This window comes from Sorex araneus, chromosome 5 (assembly GCF_027595985.1).
Source record: "Sorex araneus isolate mSorAra2 chromosome 5, mSorAra2.pri, whole genome shotgun sequence".
Lineage (NCBI taxonomy): Eukaryota > Metazoa > Chordata > Mammalia > Eulipotyphla > Soricidae > Sorex > Sorex araneus.
In genome coordinates this window covers 170,477,084-170,490,601 of record NC_073306.1, presented here as the reverse complement: position 1 = coordinate 170,490,601, position 13,518 = coordinate 170,477,084, and the positions used below count along the sequence as shown (strand labels likewise).

Genomic DNA, 13,518 nt, shown 5'->3' with positions numbered 1-13,518 from the left:
GAGGAATAAAATCTTCATATGACCTTGGGTTAATTTATTTTTAGTGGGGAAGAATCACACCTGGCGGTGATCAGGGCTTACTCCCAGATTTGTGCTCCGGGAGCATTGCTAGTAGTGCCTAGAGGACCATTGTGTGCCTGGATTGAATGTGAGTTGACAGCATACAAGACAAGTGCCTTATCTAGCCTGGGAATATGTAAGAAGACTAAAATACAGTAATTTATAGGACACAGATGGGTAACCCAAGAGACAACGTGCAACCCAGAAGCAATGCTCAGGAGGTCCAGGGGCCCCCAGTGCCTATTCTTAGTCAACTAGGTCATTGCTTCTGTGCAAGGACCCAAGGATGTGATGCTGCCTTGGTCCTGAGATACTGGGGATACCTGTATCTCACCCATGTGGTGCTGGGAACCTCCACGGAAGCCTCTGGCAATGTTCCAGGTGATGCAACAGGAGCTGAAGTGCAGAGTGCCCTTTTACCTTAAGTCTCTGCTCATGGTACAGGTAGCCAGTTAGAATGTGGAATGGGATGGCTGGGGTTGCAATTTGGCAGCAGATAAAAGGAAGCCCCCGACCACAGCAATCTCTCTCTTGAGCTCTGGATTCACTCTTCTCTCAGGTAGGCTGTGCACCCCGGAAACATGGCCCAATATAGGAAGGCCACATAGGCCCAAATAGGGGCAAAATACAAGGCCCAGGGGTCTCGCACACGAGGCCATGGCCGGAGACTGGGGAAAGCGTGCACAGAACAGAGAGAGCTGAGCAGGGACAGGCCAGGGAAGTCTTTCACATGGACATCTGCATTTATCTGTACAATTTTCATCCACTGAGCTTTGTATGAAATCTTTCATACAATTCTCAAGAACCCACTGGCACAGGAAAATCTGTTTTTGTGCGAACACAGGGCCCATGTAGTGCTAGAAGCTGAACCCAGGTCAGTAGCATGACAGGCATGTACCCTAACTGTCATACTATCTCTTGGTATCCTGAGCCTTTTCCTTAACAGGTGACTCTGGGCGATCCATTCAAACTCTTTGTGCCTCATTTTCTTCTATAAAGTGGAGATGACGAGAGTCAATTCTTGGCCACACTGCTGGAAGGCCTCAGTGGTTTAAAAGATGGAAACACTATTTCATGATAATTAGATTTATTCTCATTCTTATACTTCTAATTGCTAGGCCTAACCTTGTTCACAGACCAGAAAATTCTGTCCTTTGCTGAACCTTAACTACAACAACATGTTGGGCCGATTCATGAACCCTGTCATGTGGTTTTTCCACCCACTTACCCAGACAACTGGAGTGAAAAGATTTTTGGTGGGGAGCCGGGACATGGAGGCGTCCAAATTATGCAGCATTTTCCCAAGCTTTACCTTTTTTCTTTTTCTTTTTCTTTTTTTTTTTTACAATTACTTTGAAAGCTGAGTTGTAAAATGTGAACTGAAACTATCTGGCCAGCTTTATGACCTCAACACCAAAGAAATCCAATGATGCCATTAATTTTATGGTTTCTAATTGTAAAACTCTAAAAACAAATGCCCATTCTCTCAGCCGTTTCAAGCAACAAAAGTCCTTGCGATTTTTGGCAAACACTCTGTTCCATAAAGAGCCCAGCATTAGAGAAAGTTACTTAAAAAATTATAAAATTACATTTAGGAAGGACACGGGGGAGGTCTATTGAAAGCACTTTTACAACAGTCACCGAATTATAAGTCCTTCTGATTCAAAGGTCACACTAATGAAAAAGAATCCAGGGAAATAAAGCAGCAACACCAGGGCTGGCAGAAAGATAATTGCACAGCAGCCCATGGAATTACCTGAAAAGGCTGGCAAAGAAGTTTAAGTCTGGCCAGAATAGACCTTGCTGGACCAGGGAGCACGAAGTTCTTGCCTCACTTTCTTCCCACTGTGGACAGTCATTCCTTCATTTGCTTTCTCAAAAGAATGAGAGGGGCAATGGATTTTATAGAAGAGAAGGAAGCAAAGAATAATCAATCCCAAAAAACAAACTTTTCTATTCTCACAGCACATAAGCACTGAGCCTGCCCTTACATAGAATGAAAAGTAAGATTGAACTGGGGTAAGAGTCAGAGCTAGAAATGTTTTTCTTTGTCCTGGCTATATATCAATACATTACAGACATACACACACCACACACATACATACACACATAGACGCGTGCGCGAGCATGTACATGAGATAATGACACACTAAGAAGATGAGTTACTAGTAATACCTGTCTTCTATGGGTGAATTCCAGACTCATTGTTTAAGAGAACTTTATAGGCTGAAATAAACACATCTTAATCCAGAGGGAACAAAATCTGAGTGAAAAAAATTGATAAGTGACACTATGGAGTGATCACATAAAATACCTACATTCCTGTCCTGCACTGCCCCTTATCTTCCCTATGTCCTGCTGAGACTCAGAACCCTCTTTTTTTTCTCTGTTGCTTTATCTACACAACAACTTCCCATAAAATATTCATAAGAGTAAATTAATTAATCCACAGAAAGCACTACAATACAGCCAAATTAAGTGTCCCACTAATGGTATATAGGACCCTTAATTGTCCAAATCGAAGAAAATAATATATGTTTAAAATAAAGCAAATGAATCAAAGAAATGTGTTTAGTTTTAATGATAATGCTGAAGCAGAGATCGTGAAAGTAGTAAGTATATTAATTAGATTTGAATTAAAATCACTGTATCACTGTCATCCCGTTGTTCATCGATTTGCTCGAGTGTGCGCCAGTAACATCCCCATTCGTCCATGTTGCATGCTAGTGTAGCCCGATGGTGTATTGGGGGCTCTTTCAGGATCTGTGGAATGAAGACTGTCGTTGTTACTTTTTTTTTAATTAAAAAGTTATTCAAATATATGATTATTCATGTATATTTTAATTTTGCCTGACAATGTCTCAAAAGGGACATACATTTGAACATACTATATGAATATGGTAATATCACTTTCCTTATTAAATTACATGTTATCTAAGGGAAGAAAAATGACTTTTGGTCGCCTACTCCATTCTTTTCTCACACATTAGGAATTGCTATGAATACAGTTATGTCTTATTTTAGGGAACTATAAAAAAAAATTCAAAATGTGGGTCATTAAAAAAATTCATTTCTCTGCATTAGAAAAACTTGTAAGAAAAAATTCTGTACTACAGGAAAAAATAGAATATAGAATCTGAATATATACTGTGATATTTGTCTAGAAGAATACAACTAGAGGACAACTTCAGCTGATTTATCTGCAATGTCAAAACAAGCACTGGCGAGAGACTGGGCGCCCCCGAGTGAAATGAGCCAGTTGCTGTCAGCCACAATTATCAATTATACCTAGGAAAGTGAGAAGAGGTGAGCCTCTTGCCTCCTTAATTTCCTGAGAAACCTTAGCGGATTCAATTAGGATCAAGGCAGAAATTATTCTCACAGCACTGATAAAAACGAAATGGAACAGCTTTCCATCCTGAACTTTATTAAAGAAACTGCTTAACCATCTATTTTGGCCACCGCTTAAGAGGAAATTAAAAAAGGAAAACAAAGTGTTTGTAATTAATAGGAAAGTAATAGTGATGTGGTACCTGGTAGGGGGTATCTAGTCACTCAGCTTGCACTAACTACAGAAGGTTCCAGAGCTAGAGAGGACACCCAGCACTTTAATGTGATCTACAGGTTTGCGCATGCCAAAGAACATGTTATAAAACAAGTTAAAACTATTTCTCTGCAGAATATTGTAGCATTTAAGCTTTAGTTTTATTACTCCTCTTGGCTTGTAGAAGTATAGAGATTGAGAAGTAGATTCTCTTTACACATACCTCATTTGCAACATTTTAGAAAAAGGTTCAATCCAATACTTCAATGAGACTAAGGAGGATTAAGATACAACTACTTCCCTTGTTGGTTAATCAAGGTCATTTCTGTACTTATAATCGATTCAAGTTGTAGACTCATTAATACCTTTTTTCACAAGGACATAATTCAAAGCCCCTTCTAAATGATTACTCAGCTCTATTTCTAGTGTTTCCATCTGGGGCAAGGAAATAATTTTGTATTTAAATGAAAGCTCCATGGCCAATTCCATTATGTGGAATTAATAAGTTATGCTTAATAATGCCAGTGGTATATGAGTATTCAGTACTGGTTCTACAAACACTAATATTAATGATACATTTGGAAAATTTGCAGCATTCACTGGTTACAAAGTGGTGGGTTTTTTTTTTTGCAGCTGGGGTGGCCATACTAGTATCTGACAACACAGATTTCAGGTTGAAAAAGATCAGAAAGGACAGTGAAGGCCATTTTCTATTTATTAAGGGTTATGTACAACAGGAAGAAATCACACTCTTAAATGTATATGCACCTAATGAAGGACCAGCTAAATAATGAAAAACAACTGCTAACAGATTTTAAGGAGGACATTGCTAGCAATATAATAGTAGTCGGAGACTTCAACACCGCCTTGTCACCTTCGGATAGGTCAACAAGAACAAAATTCAGCAAGGAAACACTGGCTCTGAAGGAAGAAATAGAAGAGAGAGGGCTAACAGAACTATACAGGGCTTTACACCCCAAAAAGAAAGAATACACATTCTTTTCCAGTGCACACGGAACATTTTCTAAAATAGACCACATGCTGGGTCACAAAACATACCTCAATAGAATCAAGAAGATAGAAATTGTATCAACTATTTTTTCAGACCACAATGAACTGAAGATAGATGCTAATCACATACAGATGTGGAGAACCAAATCAAACACCTGGAAATTAAACAACTCAATGCTGAACAATGAGTGGGTCAGAAAGTAAGTCAAGGAAGAAATCAAAAGACACCTAGAAACAAATGAGAATGAAGACATGAGCTACAAAAACCTATGGGATGCAGCTAAAGCTGTGTTAAGAGGAAAATTTAAGCTTTGCAAGCATTCCTCAGGAAGGAAGGGCCTACATAGATAACTTGACTTCACAGCACAAGACCTTAGAAAAAGATCAACAAAAGGAACCCCAACCTGGCCAAAGGAAAGACATAAAAAAACTTAGAGCAGAAATTAACAACATGGAAACCCAAAAAACAATCCGAAAGGTCAATGAAACCAAGAGCTGGTTCTTTGAGAAAATAAACAAGATTGATAAACCACTAGCAAGACTCACAAAGAAAGAGAGAGAGAACCCTATTAATCCGAATCAGAATGAAAAAGGGAACATCACAACAGAAACTAATGAAATTCAAAAGATCATCAGAGACTACTTTGAGAGTCTGTATGCCATGAAACAAGAGAACCTAGAAGAAATGGATAATTTCCTGGATTTCTATCACCTCCCAAGACTGAACCAAGAAGACTTGGAATACCTGAATAGACCCATCAATATCAAGGAAATTGAAAGTGGAATCAAAAGGCATTCCAAAAACAAAAGTCCAGGCCCAGATGGATTCACTAGCGAATTCTTCCAAACATTTAAAGAGGACCTGTTGTCAGTTCTCCTCAAGCTTTTCCAGGAAATTGAAGGCACACATCTCCCTAATACCAAAAGCAAATAGAGACACCACTAACAAGGAAAGCTATAGGCCAATAGCCCTGATAAACATGGATACGAAGATCCTCAACAAATTATTAGCAAATAGAATCCAACAACACATCAAAAAGATCATACACCACTACCAAGTGGGATTAAAACCGAGGATGCAAGGATGGTTTAACATTCGGAAATCAATCGACATAATCCATCATATCAACAAAAGTAAAGATAAAACATATGATAAAAAAGTAAAGACAAAAAGTAAAGATAAAAACCGTCATTTCAATAGATGCAGAGAAATCATTTGACAAGATCCAAACCCCACTTATGATGCAAACTCTCACCAAAATGGGTTTAGAAGGAACTTTCCTCAAGATAGTCAAAGCCATCTACCACAAACCCATGGCAAGCATTATCCTCAATGGAGAAAAACTAAGGGCCTTCCCTCTAAGATCAGGGACAAGACAAGGATGCACACTCTCACCACTTCTGTGCAACATGGTACCCGGAAGTACTTGCAATAGCAGTTAGGCAAGAAAAATACATTAAGGGCATCCAGATAGGAAAGGAAGAAATCAAGCTCTCACTATTCGCAGATGATATGATACTATATCTAGAGAATCCTAAAACCTCTACCAAGAAACTCCTAGAAACAATAGACTTGTACAGTAAAGTCGCAGGTTATTAAAATCAATACCCAAAAATCCATGGCCTTCCTATATGCAAATAACGAGACAGAGGAAAGTGACATGAAAAAAAACAATCCCATTTACAATCGTGCCCCAGAAAATCAAGTACCTCAGAGTCAGCCTAACTAAGGAGGTAAAGGATCTCTACAAAGACAACTACAAAACGCTACTCCACGAAATAAAAGAGAACACAAGGAAATGGAAACATATTTCCTGCTCATGGATAGGAAGAATTAACATTGTCAAAATGGCAATACTCCCCAAAGCACTATACAGATTCAATGCGATCCCTATAAGGATACCCATGAAATTCTTCAAAGAAATGGATCAAACACTCCTGAAATTCATATGGAACAATAAGTGCCCACTAATTGCTAAAGCAATTCTTGGGAAAAAGATGATGGGAGGCATCACCCTCCCCAACCTCAAACTCTACTACAAAGCGGTAACAATTAAAACAGCATGGTACTGGAACAAAGGCAGAGCCACTGACCAATGGAACAGGGTGGAATATCCCTACACGCAACCACAAATGTATGAACATCAAATCTTTGATACAGGAGCAAGAAATGTGAAGTGGAGCAAAGAAAGCGTCTTTAACAAATGGTGCTGTCATACCTGGACAACCATATGCAAAAAAAAAAATGGGTTTAGACCTCGACCTAACACCTTGCACAAAAATCAGATCAAAATGGACTAAAGACCTCAACATCAGACCACAATCCATAAGGTACATTGAAGACAAGGTCGACAAAACCCTCCACAACATTGAAGCGAATGGTATCTTCATAGATGACACACCACTGACCAACCAAGTGGAAACAGATAAAGAAATGGGACTATATTAAAATACGAAGTTTCTGTACTGCAAAAGATACAATGACCAAAATACAAAGACAATCTACAGAATGGGAAAGAATATTCACCCAATACCCATTTGATAAGGGGTTGATATCAAGGATATACAAGGCACTGGTTGGAATCCACAAGAAGAAAACATCCAACCCCATCAAAAAATGGGTCAATGAAATGAAAAGAAACTTTCTCAAGGAAGAAATACAAATGGTCAAAAGGCACATGAAAAAATGGTCTTCATCACTAATCATCAGAGAGATGCAGATCAAAACAACTATGATATACTACCTCACACCACAGAGACTGGCACACATCCAAAAGAACAGAAGCAACCGTTGTTAGTGTGGATGTGGGGAGAAAGGGACTCTCCTACACTGCTGGTGGAAATGCCAACTGGCTCAGCCCTTTTGGAAAACAATATGGATACTTCTCAAAAAATTAGAAATTAAGCTCCCATTTGACCCAGCAATACCACTCCTGGGAATATATCCTGGAGATGCAAAAAAGTATAGTAGAAATGACATCTGCACTAGGATGTTCATTGTAGCACTGTTTATAATAGCCAGAATCTGGAGAAAACTGAGTTCCCGAGAATAGATGACTGGTTAAAAAAACTTTGGTACATCTATACAATGGAATACTATGCAGCTGTTAGAAAAGATGAAGTCAATACCTTTGCATATAAGTGGACCAATATGGAAAGTATTATGCTAAGTGAAATGAGTCATAAAGAGAGAGGCAGACATAGAAAGATTGCACTCATCTGTGGAATATAAAGTAACAGAATGGGAGACTAGTACCCAAGAATAGTAAAGATAAGTACCAGGAGGTTGGTTCCATAGCTTGGAAGCTGGCCTCACATGCTGGGGGAAAAGGCTGCTCAGGTAGAGAAGGGAACACCTGGTAAAGTTTGGTTCAAGGACTCGCTGGGGATGGGCGCTGAAAATGGACTATGGATCAAACATGATGGCCACTCAATACCTCTATTGCGAACCACAACACCCAAAAGGAGAGAGAGAACAAAAGAGAATGCCCTGCCACAGAGATGGGGTGGGGTGGGGGGTATGGTATGGGGGTATGGGAGGGATACTGGGATCATTGGTGGTGGAGAATGGGCACTGGTGGAGGGATGGGCATTGTATGACTGAAACACAAGCACATAACGTTTTAAGTCTGTAACTATACCTCACGGTGATTCACTAATTAAAAAAAAGGGAAAAACAAACAAACAAAAAAATAAAGTGTCTTTTTGCAACAGACAATATGCAAAGGCTTACGTCCAGTTAGAAATTAGTGGACATTTCTGCTATGCATTAAAATTAAATTCTTAAAATAGTGAACTCTCCCACAATCAGAGATCTCAGGTGTGATGAAATGAAAATGCTGAAGTATTTAAAATTCCTTCAAGTCACTTAGCTCTGATCTGCAGAATAGTTGTGAAGAGGCTTTCACAAAAGTAAAAAATACTTTTTTTAAATAATGTAGGAGTACCGCTATTTATTCAGCCATTGAGTAAGCTGATTAAATTGGGCAAGAACTTCATATTAATTTTTTTATTCAGAATGCTAATTTAATTTGATTATTTGATGATTATTATTTCCCCCCTTTTTATTGATTCACAGTGAGATACAGTTATAAAGCTTTCATGTTTGAGCTTCAATCATACAATCATCAAACACCAATCCCTTCACCAGTGCACATTTTCCACCACCCAAATCCCCAATATTGTCTCCTCCCCAGCACCCCCAGCCCCCATAGCTGCCGGCCAACATTCCAACCATTCCCTTGCCTGTGTGGCAGACAATTTCTTCCATACTCTTTCTCTATTTTGGTTACATTTGATATTTCAACACGAGTCCCACCACCACTCAAACCTGCCGGAAAGGCAATGCTAGACAGTTTGTTTTGTATTGCTTGTTATGGATAGAATATATAATGTCCAGGACATTCTGTGGTGCTCTCTTCAGGAGCTTTACTCGATAGTCTCTGGGTCTTGGTCATTGATGAGATTACATAGCACCGGGGGTAGTTTGTGGGTGTGACTGCCAAGCTACTGGAAAACTGGGGACCTTCGGGGAGGAGACCTAGTCCCAGTCCGAGCGATGCCTGTTCCTACTGACTTCAGGAAAGCCTGCCACCCTGCTGTTCCCATATCTAGGTGCTCTCTCAGAAAGGCTTATTCATCCGGAAGTTTCATCTTGTTCTTTCCCATTCTTCTTTCCATCTTCTGTCTGAGCTTAGCTTATCGGCAAGACTTCCTCCAACTACTCTACTGAAAACAACGAATCAATTCCTTTGTAGTATCCCCTCCTCCTTCTTCCTGCCTATATTTTCCTCCTTAGCACTTTTTGCTATCATTATTTCAGTGATTTCTTTGAATTTCTGCCTGTTCTTTCTCCTAATCTTCTTAGTTGCAGTCTAAGGAAATTGCATTGTTGTGGGCCAATTTCTTATGATTGAATCTAACGTCCAACCTGATAGACTTCTGCACTGAGAGCAGCTCAGAGTAGCTGGTGACTTACATGAACACAATGTCCACAGGTGATACTAAAAAAGAATACTTTATGCACTTTATTATTCTCTACAGAAACTCTACTGTCAGCTGCTCAGAATTCTGATGGCATCTGCCGTTTTATTAATCATCTATAAGATAAAGAATATTGATTGCTATGTAAGCAGATATTTAAAAATTCTTGTCACAAACAAGGAATCCAACCCAACCCTTGGGTCATGAACTGAGCTTATTGGTGAACTGAGGATGCAAAGTGGGAGAAAAGGGTGAGGCGGGCCAAAGGCTGGGATAGAGGGATGATGTGCCTGCGTGGGGAGGGGGTGTGAGAGCTGGCACACAACCAAAGAAGGGGGAACCTGATCTTATGCAATGGATACAGTGTTATAGTCCAAACTTTGCCTCAAGACTGAACCTAGCTCTTAACTGCATTTCCTTCATTGAATTAACCAGCCTTACAACTTCTCCTGGTGAAAGGGGTCACTTCCCCATCAAGGGGCAGGATCTGTTTGCAGTCCAGATATGCCTCCTCTCTCTTAGGGCAGCAATTCTGAACAATTCCCTGCCACAGACTGACCACTGGATTCACACAGAGGAGTTGATGCTCTTTGTGAAATAATGATGAGCTAATAATAACCTTTCACTTGATAAATGTGTAATTTGTAGCTTATACAGAACATGCAGCCAAAAATTATCTCTGTCATAACAACTTTTCCCCTGTGATTCTGTTCCTGTGGATAAATCTGACATAGTTTATTTGGTTTACTTCAAAAATGGTGCCTTACCAAAGACCAAACATTCTAATATTGAGAAATAGAGACAGTATAACTGAGCACATCATAGAACTGAAGAAAAACTAAAATAACTGGTGTAAGACCACAGCAATCCTTACCACTCATCACAGGATGCAGCAGAATCCATCAAATCCGAGTCATCCCTCTGATTACCATTTCAAATTATTCACCGTTAATTTGCAGTGAAAGCTGAGTTTTGTTCTCATGCCCTGAGGACTGGGCCAGGCCTGGCAGTTTAAATTTTATAAACAGATATAGAAAAGGAAGTACTTTTCTCATTTTAAAAAGCCCCTTCAGCATCACAAATCAGCAAGAATTCTCACATTCATTTACAACTTAAAAGAAAGCATTAGTTTTTTATACCCACAACAAAACATGGACCTGCAGAAGTTTTCAAACAATCCTCCAGCATCTTCATGCGAGTCTTCTGCAGCTCTGGGCTGTCCCATTCATCTTCATCAACGCCCCAGTACAGATCTATGACCTGTGGAAGGAACAGAGGACACAGCTTTAATTCACCCGTGGGAGATTTAATTTGTCTGGGGACTCTGTTCTTATTCCCAATGTCAAGTTAATGTGCCCCAACTGTACTCTTAGTAGGATGATTTTCTTAGAGCAGGAAAATGATGCTTAAGGGTCATCTTAAAGACGCGTACTCTAGGTATCCTGTGGTGGGATGGAGACAAACACTGTATTTTATTTCTTTTGTTCCTCACTATGCTGTTGACATGGGTCCAAAGAAAATGCAAAGCTAAATGTCTCTAGAGGCTTTGCAGTGATGGCTTTCACTATATTGCAAGGGTAAAAGGTTTTTGTTTTTAAATGAAAGCAGTGAGGGCAAGGTTACCACCACATTCTTTGAGACAATTAATAGCCACTTTCATGTCTCACATGAAGGCATATAAGAACATTATTCACTATGGAATACACATACACTGATCTACAATCAAATATCTATATTTATTATTTTTAAGAGTCCAACCCCCTTGTTATGATTATGCATTATCCTGCAATGATAGACATTTTATTTATGTCTGTTTTGTCAGTAAGCAGTTTGGCTTTCATCAGCATACATCTGAAAAAGAGGTACTGGAGACCAGTGTGAGGTATGAGAAGTGAGGAAAATGGGACCCTTTGTCTCCATACTTCAAAGACGATGAGGGAAGATTCCCAGCCTGTAAGAACTTCCTTCAACGAGCACAGCTTTGAAAGATTTGCTGGGGACAGCAGCATGCTGGCATGCTGGGGAGTTTCATTCCTTTCACTCCTTTGCTGTCTGCATAAGGAAAATGCTTCCAATTGTGACTTTGAAGATTTCTTCTTTTTCTTGAGCCAAAAAGGAACTTTTTGTAAGCCAAAGGAACTTTTTCTTGAGCCAAAAAGGAACCTTTTCTTCTTACTGGCTGTCTATTTGGCATTCAGGGAAAGATTAGCATTTAGTGGGGCTTGGCTATGGTATGCCATGCAGAACTTAGGACCCTGAGTTTTTAGAGGGCTGATATTGAAACACCTTTTTTCTCCCAAAAATATTTGAATAGGATGGAGAGATCATACAGGAGGTAATTTGCTTGCCTTGCATTAGCCAACCCTCCACACTGAATTTCTTTTTGCAAGTATGGCAATATTTGACAGGTGATATTGGGAATGATGATACAACTGTACATATACTGAAAATTAACCACAGAATTGTATGTATCTGGTGGGAGAGGGAGTGGGCCATACCCAGGTGATGCTCAGGGATTGCTTCTTGCTTTGTGTTCAGGGATCACTCCTGGAACTGTGTGCTTGGGGAAGCCATATGTGGAGCCTGAGTTGGTTATGTGCAAGGCAAGTGCCTTAACTCCTGTGCTATCTTTCTAGCCCAGTTGTACATTTTAAATGGGTGAATTCTGGTATGTGGTAAATTTTAGTGTGGTATGTGCCCTGAATAGTGTTGACATAGTTGTTAGAAATGACACTATAAGTCTCTGGGGAATTGCTCAGAGGCTAAATAAAGGACTTGCCTGGTCAAAGTGATGTCCTGAGCTTGATCTCCAGTGCTGCCGACATGCATCAAGGGTGGCCTTGTAAACTGCACTGTTTGGAACCCTCAGCCCTGCAAAAGCTGATGTGATCATGCATAGCCAGGTGTGTGTGAGCACTGCAACAAATGATGTGTGAGCCCTGTGTCCAGGGGTTTTACCCTCAGCGAGCATGTGAGTACCAAAACTGCCTGTAAGCACAACAAAATAATAGCACCCTCCACATCTATTATGATTTTGGGTAGGTCTGATCTCCCCTACCCATAGCAGAATTAGTGAAAGAATAGTATGTCTAAATCAGAGAGGTCGGGGCCAGAGACAGTGGCCTGCCTTACATACAGTTGACCCTTGTTCAATCCTGGCACCATATATGGTTTCCTGAGCACAGCCAGAAGTGATTCCTGAGCACAAAGCCAACAGTAAGTACTGAGCACCACAATGCATGTTGTTCAAACAAAAAAACAAACAAAAGAATCAACAATCTAAATACATATTTAAATCTCTCTGATCCTTTATATATATGTATATATATCTACACACATATATATACATATATATGTACACACATATATTAAAATGGTCAAGGAAAAGTCAAAACAAAGCTTTCACTTATTATATTTAAGTAGAAATGCAAGTGTCCCTTGATTTATCTGCTGCTGCTCGGGTGCTCTGGAACTGGTCTTACATGCTGTTTCCCTAATTTTGGCCTGCACTGCCCTCTCTCAGGCTTTCATTAACTTCTTATTTTTCACCATGTCTTCTTTCTTAGAAGCTTTGTTTAAATATTCTCTGACTTCCAGATTTTCTCCCTTGAACTGTTTTTTCTCAACAGTCTTAATGGGCAAAAATGATGAAAAAAGATAAAAATCAGGCAACCATGAAGACAGGGAGGAAATAAGTAAAGTGAAGCTTATAATTTATGCTACATGAAACACTCTTTGGGGCAACAGACATGCTATACATCTGCATGATCAATAACTGGCAAAAGGCAGTTGGAAGCCAAAGAGCTCAACAAGACAAGATTTATTATATACTTAAAAAATTAAGTTTCACTTTTAACCTAATGTCCAAAGCACTGCAGACACTGGGATCTAATTTCCTATTTATTGGAATACTAACTTGT

The 13,518-nt window shown here is 39.6% G+C and overlaps 1 protein-coding gene across 2 annotated transcripts in view; it reads right to left on the bottom strand.

Moving 5' to 3' along the window:
* NWD2 (NACHT and WD repeat domain containing 2) overlaps nt 1-13,518 on the bottom strand; it is a 181,353-nt gene that overhangs the window by 75,584 nt on the left and 92,251 nt on the right. Inside the window, exon 3 of one of the 2 annotated variants that reach the window (XM_055138504.1) lies at nt 10,742-10,858. In XM_055138504.1, the coding sequence (XP_054994479.1) occupies nt 10,742-10,858 (117 nt within the window). The remainder of the gene's footprint in view (nt 1-10,741; nt 10,859-13,518) is intronic. The other variant, XM_055138505.1, reaches the window with a different exon arrangement.